The sequence below is a fragment of the Hylobates moloch genome, unplaced genomic scaffold (assembly GCF_009828535.3).
Source record: "Hylobates moloch isolate HMO894 unplaced genomic scaffold, HMol_V3 SCAFFOLD_13, whole genome shotgun sequence".
Classification (NCBI taxonomy): domain Eukaryota; kingdom Metazoa; phylum Chordata; class Mammalia; order Primates; family Hylobatidae; genus Hylobates; species Hylobates moloch.
Window position 1 is genome coordinate 10,933,618 of NW_026652288.1, and position 13,838 is coordinate 10,947,455.

At 42.6% G+C, this 13,838-nt stretch overlaps 1 protein-coding gene across 1 annotated transcript in view; it reads right to left on the reverse strand.

Moving 5' to 3' along the window:
- Positions 1-5,833: 5,833 nt before the first annotated feature.
- The window catches only part of E2F6 (E2F transcription factor 6), a 46,766-nt gene continuing 38,761 nt past the window's right edge, over positions 5,834-13,838 (reverse strand). The window contains exon 7 of the mRNA XM_058426419.1: positions 5,834-6,752. Coding sequence (XP_058282402.1) covers positions 6,709-6,752 — 44 coding nt within the window. The 3' untranslated portion in view covers positions 5,834-6,708. The remainder of the gene's footprint in view (positions 6,753-13,838) is intronic.

Consider the following 13,838-nt stretch of genomic DNA (forward strand, 5'->3'; position numbering starts at 1 on the left):
CAGCTACTTGGGAGGCTGAGGCAGGAGAATCGTTTGAACCTGGGAGGCAGAGATTGTAGTGAGACGAGATTGCGCCACTGTACTCCAGCCTGGGCGACAGAGTGAGACTCTGTCTCAAAAAAAAAAGAAGAAAAGAAATAAATCAAATATGACTCCTGGGTTTTTTGGCCTGGGCAACTGGGCAATTAACTGAGATTGGGAGGACTGGGGGAAGAACACATTTGGGTGGGTGGAATCAAGAGTTCTGCTTGGACAAGTTAAGTTTAAGAAACTTATTAGTCATCCATCTGGAGATGTCAAGCAGGCAGTCTGGAACACATGCTCGATGCAGGAATAACGAGGAGAAAACTATTTATGGAAAGAGGAGCTCCGTTCTGTAATACGTTGTGACACCTGGTTGTGAGCCTGCTCCTCTCCTAGGTCTTGGTTTTCTGTTTTGTAAAATGATGGGCTTGGCTGGTCTCTGAGGGTCTTTTCGGTCATGCAAGTAGAAAAGAGAAGATTCGCATTGAAATTCACTGAGCAACAGGAGAGGGCTAGGCCTGCTGCTGGCTGGACATAAAACCGTGAGACGGAAGACCCCAAGAAGACTGGCAGCTTATCTTAGGAATCTGAATTGGAAATGAGTCTTTGCAAAGCAATCACAGGCTTGTTTGAAAGTGGGAGTTTTGGGGAAGGAAGCCCTTTAGCAGCAGCAGATGAATTTGCTCAAAGCAAAGCAGTATAAAACTTGGTATAAACAGGAGTTGCAGGGAAGACAGTGAGGTGATGCTACTTCACTTCCTGGATCCTCTATCGCTGTAACAGGTAAATATGGGCACCTGTGTCTGCCAGGAACATTGACATTTAATAGAGAATTTTTTGTTTTGCTTTTTGCTTTACCTGTTTTTTTCTTTTTTTTTTTTTTTTGAGACGGAGTCTCGCCCTGTTGCCCAGGCTAGAGTGCAGTGGCACAATCTCGGCTCACTGCAACCTCTGCCTTCCAGGTTCAAGCAATTCTCCCGCCTCAGCCTTCTGAGCAGCTGGGATTACAGGTGGGTGCCACCACGCCTGGCTAATTTTTGTATTTTTAGTAGAGACGGGGTTTCACCATGTTGGTCAGGGTGGTCTCAAACTCCCAACTTCGTGATCCACCCGCCTCGGCCTCTGAAAGTGCTGGGACTACAGGTGTGAGCCACTGTGCCCAGCCCTTAGTTTACCTTTTCTGACACTGGCCCACATTGCCTGGATACACACTTAGTTTATTTTGTTGTTTCATTTTTCTGTTCCTATTTAGTCTTCTCACTGTACAAAGTGCTTTCATATTTCCGAACCCCACATTTGGTCAGCATAACAGCCCTGTGGCTAGGAACATAATTAGATAATCCTGTTTTGGAGATAAATAAACTGAAGTTCAGAGAGGTTGAGTAACTCGCTCAAGACCACCCAGACAACATAGGATGAACCTATTTTGAACTTAGGTTTTATGGATCCCTTTGATTTCCTCTTTCTCATTATTCCATTTGGTCTTCCAAATGGAGAGGCTTGCTAAAGATTACTTGGCCAATTCCTGGATACTCTATGGCACAGTTGATTATTTTGTGCTTTTCTTTTCAGATGGGAATATAAAAATGACACTGGTTTAGGTTTTTATTTGCTTTATAAAGCCTCCCTGGTATTGATAAAGTAGTGAGGCGTGTGGTACACTTCTGAACTACAGTTTTTTTTTTAAGTCTTTCAAATACAACTTTTAGACACTATAACAAGTTTAGGAGTATTTGGGTTTTCTCTTCCACAGTGATGTTCAGCAGAGGGGAAGGAAGATCTTAGCAATACTGTCAGTGGAGGGAAGGCTAAAGTGGAAGCTTATGCTTTTCAGCGTCTATGAGCTGGAGGATGAGATGGCCAGGTGATTCTAATCCGGAAGTGCTTTCTAATTTGTTGTAATTACTATTGCTGTGTAACCAATCATCCCTAAACTAAGCAGCTTATAACAACCATTTGACTACCCTCACAGATTCTGTGGTCAGAAATTGGCCATGGCAGTGGGATGGCTCGGGAGTCTCAGCTGGGAAGACTTAATGGCTAAGAGTGACTCAACAGCTGGGGGCTGGAATCCCAGGAGACATCACCACTTACTGTCTGGTGGTTGATCTGGCTGTTGGGTGGAACCTCAGCCAGGGCTGTTGATTGGGGAACCCACATGTGGCCTTTCCATGAGGCCTGGGCTTCCTCACAGTGTGGAGGTTCAAGGTAGTGGTACTTTTCATATGGAGACTCATGGCTTCAAAAGCATGAGCCCCCAAGGAACAGGGAAGAAACTGCATTGCCTTTTTCTTTTTTTTTTTTTTTTTTGAGACGGAGTCTCACACTCTCGCCCAGGCTGGAGTGCAGTGGCGCGATCTCGGCTCACTGCAAGCTCCACCTCCCGGGTTCACGCCATTCTCCTGCCTCAGCCTCCCGAGTAGCTGGGACTACAGGCACCTACCACCACGCCCAGCTAATTGTTTGTATTTTTAGTAGAGACGAGGTTTCACCATGTTAGCCAGGATGGTCTCGATCTCCTGACCCTGTGATCCACCCACCTCGGCCTCCCAAAGTGCTGGGATTACAGGCATGAGGCACCGCGCCCGGCCATTGCCTTTTTTAAGGTAGCCTCAGAGAGCATCACTTCTGCACATTCTATCAATTACAAGCAAGTCCCAAGCCTGCCTAGATTCAAGGATCCGGGACATAGACCCTGCCTTTTGATGGAAGGGTGGCAAGGTCACACTGTAGGATAAGATGCGGGATGGGAGATATTGCCACAGTCAACTATGGAAAATACCATCTGCCATTCTAGTGAGGATGTGTCACCTCTGGGCTTTACTAACATTAGTGAAGGAATGTGCTCATCTGCCAAATACCATTAAAGTATTGCTGGGGCTGTAGCTCATGGCCAGTTACAGCTGCTTGGGTTTCAGTCAGATTTCTCAACCAACCAACCAATGCAGGAAGCAGCCTAGCTACAGCAGCACCCTGTAAGAGTCAAATACTGGGCCAAGAGCCAAGTATGAATTAAAAAGGCCCCTACCCTCAAGGATCACCTGAATCTTAAATGTTAGTGTACATAAAGCTAGCTGGAGTAAAAGTTTAAACTACAGATGCCTGTCTGCCTTCCTCCATTCTAACTCAGTTGTCAGTTCCAGCTGGAGCACAGGAATCTGCGTTGTAACAAGCCGGTAGGTGGTTCTAGCATAAGAGATCTGAGGGGGGCACTTTGAGACTCACTGATGCAGCAGAACTAGTGCTTTGAGACTGGGCATGGTGGCTCACACCTGTAATCTTAACACTTTGGGAGGCTGAAGCAGGTGGGTCACTTGAGGTCAGGAGTTCAAGACCAGCCTGGTCAACATGGTGACACCCCGTCTCTACTAAAAATATAAAAATTAGCCAGGCATGGTGGCACACACCTGTAATTCCAGCTACTCAGGAGGCTGAGGTGGAAGGATCGCTTGAACCTGGGAGGTGGAGGTTGCAATAAGCCAAGATCATGCCATTGCACTCCGGCCTGGGCAACAGAGTGAAACTCTGTCTTAAAAAACAAAACAAAACAAAACAAAAAAAACTAGTGCTTTGGTCCAGAGAGTGAGCTTGGGTGCTTTTCATAAGTCATTAGCTTTCAGTTTGCCTGGCTTCTCTCCTTGAATCTTACTAGCTGTGGTAGGTTAGATTGTTGTGCCTGTTTTTGATTTATAGCCTGGCAGCCTCAAAACCATCCTTTTTGCCTGCTAGTGAAAATGAATCTGGGCCTTTTACATATTTTTTCTTCGCTAGCTGGCACAATTTTAAGCTTTGTCAGTAGAGGGCGCTAGAGAGATGCTGCAGACGAAAAACGGTTTGCTTTCTGGTTCCCATAGGCTTGACCCACAGCCTGCTTTAAGGAGTGGCTTCTCCAGTGAACAGCTCCTAAAGCACACACAGCTTCTCAAGCACACAGCTCCTGCACAAACTGTGGTGCATCTATGCAGTGGAAAATTATTCAGCAACAAAAAGATGAGCTATCAAGCCACAAAAAGACGTGGAAGAATCTTAAATGCATATTGCTAAGTTAAAGAAGCCAGTCTTAAAAGGCTACAACTGCATATCATTCTGGAAAAGGCAAAACTAGAGAGACAGTAAAAAGACCAGTGGTTGCCAGGAGTTAGGGGTAGGGAAGAGGAGATCAATAGGTGAAGCACAGGGGATTTTTAGGGTGGCGAAACTATTAGGTGTGATACTGTAGTGGTAGATACAAGACGTCATGCACTCAGCAAAACCTGTAGAGATGTACAACAGAAAGAGTGAATCTGAATGGAAACTATAGACTTAATAATAATGCATTAATGTCGGGTCATCAATTATAACAGGTGTACTACATCAATTCAAGATGTTGTTAATAGTAGGGGGAACTGTGCACAGAAAGGGGGTTATATGGGAATTTTGTACTTTGCATCATTTTTCTGTAAACCTAAAACTACTCTAAAAATATAATCTATTTTTAAAAGTCATTGAAGGCAAAAATAAAAGGTTCAGCAAACACTGATTTTAGAATTTTAGGTCCCCCTCCTACAGTTCTGCCTAGAGTATTTGATTATTTCTTTTCATATTTACAGTGGCACAGAGGGAAAATAATGGACACTTTACGTTTTACCTAAGACATTTTGCAGTTCTACATAGATACTTACATTTCATTTTCATTTTTATTTATTTATTTTTTTGAGACAGAGTCTCGCTCTGTTACCTAGGCTGGAGTGCAGTGGCTCAATCTTGGCTCACTGCAACCTCTGCCTCCTGGGTTCAAGCGATTTTTGTGCCTCAGCCTCCTGAGTAGCTGGGATTACAGGTGTGCACCTCCATGCCTGGCTAATATTTTGTATTTTTAGTAGAGACAGGGTTTCTCCATGTTGGCCAGGCTGGTCTCAAACTCCTGACCTCAAGTGATCTGCCTGCCTCAGCCTACCAAAGTGCTGGCCAACATAGTGAAACCCCATCTCTACTAAAAAACAAATAAACAAAAAATACAAAAAAATTAGCCAGGTGCGGTGGTTCATGCCTGTAGTTCCAGCTACTCGGGAGGCTGAGGCAGGAGAATCACTTGAACTTGGGAGGCAGAAGTTACAGTGAGCTGAGATCAGGCCACTGCACTCCAGCCTGGGTGACACAGCAAGACTCTGCCTCAAAAAACAGAAAAGAAAAAAAAGGCGATCAATGTTTTCACTTTGTAAGCCATGGTTTTATGTACAGGGTGTACTAAAAAATCTTCATAGGAAAAGGAGAGTCTGTGGAAAAACTAAATTCTCCCTTTCAGATTTGTCCACTGTGTGGTAGTGGCAACAGCATTTCTGGAAGAAAGGTCTTGGATAGCACTGCCAAGATGCAGCTTCATAAACTATCAAGTGAGCTGTTTTCTGTGAGGACAACTCACACGCTTGCTATCACCATACACAGTGAGCTACTAAAGATACCGCAGCTCTCAGGGCTGACGTCAAACGGATATGAGAATGCGACACAGCTGATTGCCTGCTCCAAGTCCCAAATTGGAAACATGAGCTTGCCCACATAGGACATTCCAACTAACTCGACAAATGAATCCTCAAATGCTCCTCACGATCATTTGTTTTAAAAAGCTCAAGTGATTTTTCATTGTCTCAGACTGCTGCTGTGGAAGGTTGCCCATTAGAAAAAAAAAAAAAAAAACAAGGACAGAATCAAATGGAGTATTTCCTAAGGCAGGGCAGAAAGAACAAAGTATCAAAAAGGACAAGAAGTCCCACTGCTGTAACAGAGATAGAAATTCCTGATCAAGAAGCCACATTTTTAGGAAAGTGGGATGTGCCGTTTTATTTTTAAAATGAGACGCAATCAATGACACACGCTGTACAGCATGTATTCTGTGTACTAGCCTCTCCCCCGGTTTCAGATTATTTTTCTACCCTTATTTACCCTTTGCCCCAGTTTTCTTAACTTTTTGAGAAAATACTGTATCTTTTCATAAGATGTTGGAAACCCTATTTGATACATTGTGAAGTGAAAATAAGTAGAAAATGCCATATTTTGAGCATTAATAATAACTTTCTAAATTTGCTGCAATGGATTATTTTTGGTGACTGTACTTAAAATACCTTAAATCAAATTCCCTACTTGAGTATAAGCATACATATTCCAGAATTCTGAAATCAAGATTTAAAGAATTATTCCAGCATACATGTATATACATAGACATCCACGTAACTTTCATGAGACATGCATTACAAGCTGTTCTAACTACAGTTCCAGAGGTTCACTGACCAACGAAAATAACCTCAGTAGTGAAGTACAAAACCAAATCCAGAAAGCAGCCTAGGGATTTAGTCAGATTGCTTCTTCTCACTGAGCAGCATCATACAGTATGTATTCCTACCCATGCACACTGGTCAAGGGAAGAAAGAAGTGGTCAGTAGTAGGAGAAATGGGCTTAGGTAGTGATATGGTTTGGATTTGTGTCCCTGCCCAAATCTCATGTCGAACTGTAATCCCCAGTGTCGGAAGACGAGCCTGGTGGGAGGTGATGGGATCGTGGGGGCAGATTTTCCCCTTGCTGTTCTCATGATAGTGAATGAGTACTTACGAGATCTGGTTGTTTACAAGTGTGTACTGCCTCCTTCGCTCTCTTCCTCTTGCTCCAGCCATGTAAAATGTGCCTCCTTCGTCTCCTCATTTCTGCCATGATTATAAGTTTCCCGAGGTCTCCTCAGCCATGCTTCCTGAACAGCCTGCGGAACAGTGAGCCAACTAAACCTCTTTTCTTTATAAATTACCCAGCCTCAGGTAGTTCCTTATAGCAATGCAAAAAGGACAAACTCATCCAGGTGGTATGGTCATCATGATTTGATAGTTAATGTTTGCCTGTTTGCCCCAACTGCTGAAGAGCTGCCTGACAATTAAGACCATCTCTAGTAACTACAGCATGAGCTGAAAGAATTCCACACCTCAAATTCCACAGCCTGAGAAGGGGTCACCTTCATTTTTAAAGGGAATATGGCTTATGAACCGTACTGTCTGGGGTCCGAATCCTGGCTCTAGTATTCCCCAGCTGTGGAGTTGTGGGCAAGCATGCCCTTACCCTCCAGAGCCTCAGCAATGACACTTACCTGACAAGGTAACACAAATATTAACTGTTTCTCCTAGTCCAGGGGCCGGCACATGGTATGGGCTCAATAAATGGCAGTCATTATTATAAGTAGATAATTATAACAATAACAAAGTGTTAGAAAATTCATGAAAGTACATGAGGCTTGAAATTTCTATAAACCACTCCCCAAACATGATATAATGTTTACCTACAACCCAGTTTCTCCTTTTGCACCAACTAAAATCCAGCTGTGCAGCTGAGAAGCAATGAAATTGAGAAGAATGATTCTAAATTGTTGTAAATATATTTTCAAAGGATTGTAAATATATTTTCAAAGTTAAATGTAAAATGAGAGCCTGTTTGTAGACAACTGAGTTGGCTTGTAATGACATTTTTTACTAAAGCTGTCAGAGGATCTGAAAGAATTTTGCAAAGTACTGGACATGATGTTCAGCTTCTTTAGAAAGCTGACGAGCACTAAGCAACATGTTGCCTTGTTGTAAATAGCAAGTCAGTGTCATGGTCTTTACTCTCCTTCACCAGATTATATGATCGAAGAAGTAACCACGTTAGATGGAAACAAATTGTAAAAGGCTTTTAACTAAGCAACATTTCAATATTTGTTTGTTTTTTTGAGACAGGGTCTCTCTCTGTCACCCAGGCTGGAGTGCAGTGGTGCGATTATAGCTCACTGCAGCCTTGATCTTCTGGGCTCAAGTGATCCTCCCAGCTCAGCCACCCGAAGTGCTGGTATTACAGGCGTGAGCCCCCCTGCCCAGCTTCAATATTTCTTTTAAGTCTGGTTTGTTTTTTTCACTGCCAACACATTTTTATCTTAATGTTACCACCCAAGTCAACCAGAAGTCATTTAAGAAATAGCTGGTGTAGAAAATAATTTTGCAAAATGAGAAATCAGTTCAATGGCTGGATTCCAAACCGGCATGAGCCTGTCCCCAGCGTTGGTGTCTCGTCTCCATGTGGTCTTTTGCCAACTCATCTGCTTCTGCCCCCGACCTGTACTTGGGCAGAATCCAGTGCAGATCCTCATGCATTTAGGAAGGGTGTCTGAAGTCTTACTCAGCAGCCACCAATCATCATATCTTTTCCATTTTCTATTACCACATTCAGTTACAAACAGGTACACAAATATGAAGAGAAACGGAGGGCAAGGGACGTAAGATGATGCACGTTTCTCCTGCCCTGGTAAAATGTCCTTCTCAGCCAATATCATCTCCATTGGTAGAATGGTTGCCTATGACAGGAAGAGGTCGTGGGGGTAGCGAGAGCAGGGTGAGGTCTGAAATAAATTCTTTTTTGCAACATTTACTGATTATTTTATTTTTTCTCCATTGAAGAGACTCTTTTTTCTTTTTCTTTTTTTGCTCTATTCGGCCATTTTATGCTTTAACTCTGCAAACAATAACAAAAAATACACTAAACTACATTTAGACAGATGGGAAGAAATGGAGAAAAGAACAATTACTCAAAACACTAAGTTGAAGCTGGGTGTTGTGGCATGCACCTGCAGTCCCAGCTACTCAGGAGGCTGAGGCAGGAGGATCGCTTGAGCCCAGGGGTTCAAGGCTGCAGTGAGCCGTGACTGCACCACGACACTCCAGCCTGGGCAACAGAGCAAAACCCTGTCTCAAAAACAAAACGAAACAAAAAACCCCACTAAGTTGATGAAAATGGTCAACATTTTTGCCTATGGACATCTACATGCGCCCGCATCATTTGTTGAAAAGATTGACCCTTCTCCATTAAATTGTTTTATCAGTTACACATTAAGTTCCTATGAGAGTAAGAAGAACAATGGGTTTGGAAGAAGGTTTGAAGATACAAGTGAAAATCTGAAAGAGACTTGTTCTAATATGGAATAACTTATAAGTTTCTCTGATTAAACTGTTAATTTTCATAGAATTATAGACTCACATGCAGTTGTAAGAAATAATACAGAGAACTCCTGTGGATTCTTTACAGTTTCCCCAATGGTAAACTTGGAAAGTTATAGTAGAATATCACAGCCAAGATATTGACACTGATACAGTCAAAGTACAGGACAGTTTCACCATCATAAAGATCTTTTGTGTTGCTCTTCTAGAGATAGCCACACCTACCCCATCCCACCACTGTCCCTGGCCTCCGACAACCACTGTTATCCATTCTTTAATTTTGTTATTTCAATAATGTTATATAAACAGGACCATATAGGATGCAACCTTTTGCAACTGGCTTTTTTTTCCCCACTCCATCCCATTCCCTGGAGATCCATCCAAGTTATGTGTGTCAATAGTTAGTTCCTTCTTACACACACTGGGGCCTGTAGCGGTTGGGGAGGGAGAGCATCAGGAAGAATAGCTAATGGATGCTGGGCTTAATACCTAGGTGATGGGATCATCCGTGCAGCAAACCACCATGGCACATGTTTACCTACGTAACAAACCTGCACATATTGCACCTGTATCCCTGAACTTAAAAGTTGAAGAAAAAAGATAGTTTGTTACTTCTTATTGCTGAGTGGTATTCCATGATATGGATGTGACACAGTGTGTTGAACTGTTCCTCCTTCTCAGGACATCTGGTTGTTTCCAGGTTGTGGCTGTTACAGATACAGCTGTTATGAGCTTTCATGCAAAGGTTTTTGTGTGAACATAAATTTTGATTTCTCTGGAACAAATGACCCCCAAAAGTGTAATTGTTGGGTCTTACAGTACTTGCCTGTAGTTTTATAAGAAACAAAACTGTTTTCCAGAGTGACTGTATCATTTTACATACCCACCAGCAATGAATGAGTAATCCAGTTTCCCTGCATCCTCACTAGCATTTGGTGGTGTCACTTTTTAAATTTTAGCTGCTTTTTTTTTTTTTGAGACGGAGTCTCACTCTGCTGCCCAGGCTGTAGCGCAGTGGTGAGATCTCGGCTCACTGCAGCCTCTGCCTCCTTAGTTGAAGAATGTGTTGAATCAGGGAAAAGTTATTATAAAGTAAAAAATCTAGGAGTATCTGGTAGTCATAATGGGGCTATATGCCCCAAAGGGAAGCAGTGGCTTTGCTTCACCAAAATTGGACAATGGGGAGTAAACACTCAAGTGCTAGAGGACATAAAGAGAGAAAAGATGATAGCCAAAGCAAAAGCCAAAGCCAGCCACTTCCCTCCACAACCACCTGTAGTATTTCCATCCCTTTATTAAAAACTACAAGCAGATGTATCCCTTCCCAAGCCAGGAAAAAACCTGTTTGTAGATCTAGGAGAACTCACCACGCTTACCATGAATGTGTCCAATTGCTGGGTATGCGGGGGAGCCCATATGAGTGAACAGTGGCCATGGTTTGGGACAGACATTCCCCCTTATTTACTAGCATCCCAAAACCCCAGCCTCACTTTCACTCCTCAGGAATGCCCCCAGTTCTGGACACTTACCAACCCAGTAAGAGGGAAACGGTGTGCATATCCCGCAAGTGGACTGATAAAACCCATTGCGCCATAGGTGCAAGCCCTTGTCACCAAACCCTAACAGTCAACGCCTCCACAGCCGAGTGGTGGTCAAGGTTACCCCATGGAGCCTGGTCTCCCTCTAACTAAAGCTGCCTCAACTGTGTTCCATCAAAAAGGGCCTGGAACTCTACAAACACCACTAACCCTTATGCCACATATCCCCGCCTAAGTGCACGATGGGTCAAGCCTATGAACACCAGCCTACAATGGACTGCCCCGGATGGATTCTTTTGGATATGTGGAACCCAGGCTTACTCATGGCTACCTTATCACTGGCGAGGTACTTGCTTACTAAGCACAATTAAACCTGTATTCTTTTTACTTCCAAAGCAGGCAGGCGACACCCTCGGAGTCCCTGTGTATGATAACTTAAACAGAGAAAAACGATCCTTAAAGGTAGGAGAAAGCCAAAGATGGCGAGAGGACGAGTGGCCTCCGCAAAGGATCATCAAATATTGTGGTCCTGCCACCTGGGCTGAGGATGGCTCATGGGGTTATCGCACTCCCATATTATATGCTAAATAGAATAATTAGACTACAGGCTGTTCTAGAGATAATCACTAACCGAACCGCCCCAGCCCTGGAAATGCTCGCGCAACAACAAAACAAAATGTGCGCAGCAATTTACCAAAACAGGCTGGCACTACACACTTATTAGCAGAAGAGGGTGGGGTCTGTGGTAAGTTTAATATCTCCAATTGTTGTCTTAACATAGACGATAACAGAAAAGCAGTTCTAGAAATCGCTTCGAACATCAGAAAAGTAGCCCACGTACCAGTCCAAACCTGGAAAGGGTGGGACCCGGCAAACCTTCTAGAAGGTGGTTCTATAATTTAAGAGGATTTAAAACGCTGGTAGGGACAGTAATCTTCATCACTGGGTTCCTCCTGTTTCTCCCCTGGGTTATCCACTGATAATAAAAGCCATTAAAACTCTTGTTGAAACTACAGTTAATCGCCAGACAATCCAGATGATGCTCCTGCTACAATGACACAATGATACCAACCCATCTCTCAAGAACGCCCCCCAAAATTAAGGTTTTCTTTTTCCAAGGTGCCCATGCCACCCCCTATGTCAGGCCTGAAGTAGTTATTGAGTAAGTTGCCCCTTTTCCTTTTTTTCTATAACCAAATAGGCAGGAATGAAAGATTCTCCCCAGTACCTGAAAGCTTGAAGGGATGAGTAACTCCTCCCTTCTCAGGTCCAGTCCCAAGGCACAAGGCCACTTGCGGCAGCAGCCAGCAGCGTGCATCAGCAAGACAGCAGAAGCAGGAAGAGAGCCTGCCGGAAGACACTCACCCTGGCCGGAAGACATGTACCCCTGAGAGAAAGAGGCCGTCCGGGTACTACGTAGCAGTCACGTCAGACTGGGACACTTCCTGTTTAGAGAGGACTATAAAACTCCTGTCCCGTAATCACTGGGGGCTGACGCCATTTTAGGCCTCATCCCGCCCGCACCCAGCACTCATTAAAACAGCGTGTTGCTCCACACTGCCTCATGTTGTCTGTTGGTGAGCTCTCGGGGTTCAAACCGATACGAGAACCTTTCAAATGGTAGTAAGATTAAAGGTTTTTATTACTTGAGTTATTAATAACAAAAAAGGCACAGATCTTAAATGTGCAGTTATGAATTTTGGCAATTGTATACATTCATGTAATCACTACCCACAACAAAAATAGAATGTTTCCACCACCACGAAAAGTTTGCAACACCCCTGTACCTCTTTCTAGTGCATTTCCAGTCATGTCCTCATACCTACTCCACAACCATTTTTAAATTTCTTCCAGAGCTAAGGCTTAATACATTGAATTTTACATAATTTTAGGATAGACTGTCCCACATAAAGGAGACTATCTGCAATAATTTATGTTGGAAGAATAAGATATTGATGTCAATTAATACATTTTGTGTCCTGGTTTAAAAATGCTCCTAGTATTAATTAAAATTTTAAAGACATTTTCTTGTGAAAGTATAAAGGGATACTTTTTTCTATTTCGAACATTATGAGTTCAAAAGTTCATTCTGATAGAAAATTTTATTTTGTGTGTTTCAACTATGTATGGATAGAAATAAAACTAGGAAGAAATATAGATGATTCTTTATACTTCTTTGCATTTTCCAAATTTTATGCTACAACCATGTATTGCTTTTATTGGTACAATAAAGCAATATCATCAGTGTAAAATGTACTTATTTTTTCATAATTATGTTAAGTCTCTTTATATTTATTTTGATCAAAGTGTCTTAGAGATGTGTTTTCAATTAAGAAGTCCCAGGGTCTCCAAGCTCAGTGGCACTGTCCTGTTTTTCCTCACACAAATACTAACTGCTATGGACAATGACACAGTCCTGGGAAAAACCCATGAGAGATCATTAGAGATAAGAGAGAATATTCACCATGTTTGTTTCACTTCTAGGAATAAGCAAAGTTTTGTTTCTCAAGGTTTTATTTTTAATTTTTTGAGACAGAGTCTTGCTCTGTCATCTAGGCTGGAGCAATTCTTCTGCCTCAGCCTCCCAAGTAGCTGTGATTACAGGCACCAGCCACCACACCCAGCTAATTTTTTGTATTTTAAGTAGAGACTGGGGTTTCGCCATGTTGGCCAGACTGGTCTTGAACTCCTGACCTCAAGTGATCCGCCTGCCTCGGCTTCCCAAACTGCTGGGATTATAGATGTGAGCCACCACGCCCGGCCTCAAGGTTTTAATTTACACTCTTGCCATCTCATGATACGTAGTACCATAAAATTGTCTTTTTCTTGTTTTGAAGAAAACTGCGTAGCAATTAAAAAATAACGACAGCTTAGTATCGTGACAACTATGATATGACAGACTTATCTGGCCATGTGCTGTTGAGATCTGAACACTCAAAATACCACCAAAGTGTTATCAATCAATCAATCACACTTCAGACAGCAAGCTAATTGTTGAATTCATATTTGCTTTACATGAATTCCCTATTTGTCATTACTATAAAATTAATTGCTAAAGTGCTTTATTGCTAACTGTGCTTACATAAATAAGCATAACTATTTTAATTGCTTAATGTCTGATTAGAATCACTATCATTAATCTTTGACACCAAAACATTTCTGATTAAATATTTTAAATAATGAAACGTAATTGGTAGAGCTCAGTTACAATGTAGTAACCTTTTTGGAGGGGGCATTATAATAAAAGTTTACAGCAGCATTGTTCACGAGAACTTTCTGTGTGACAGAAATGTTCTC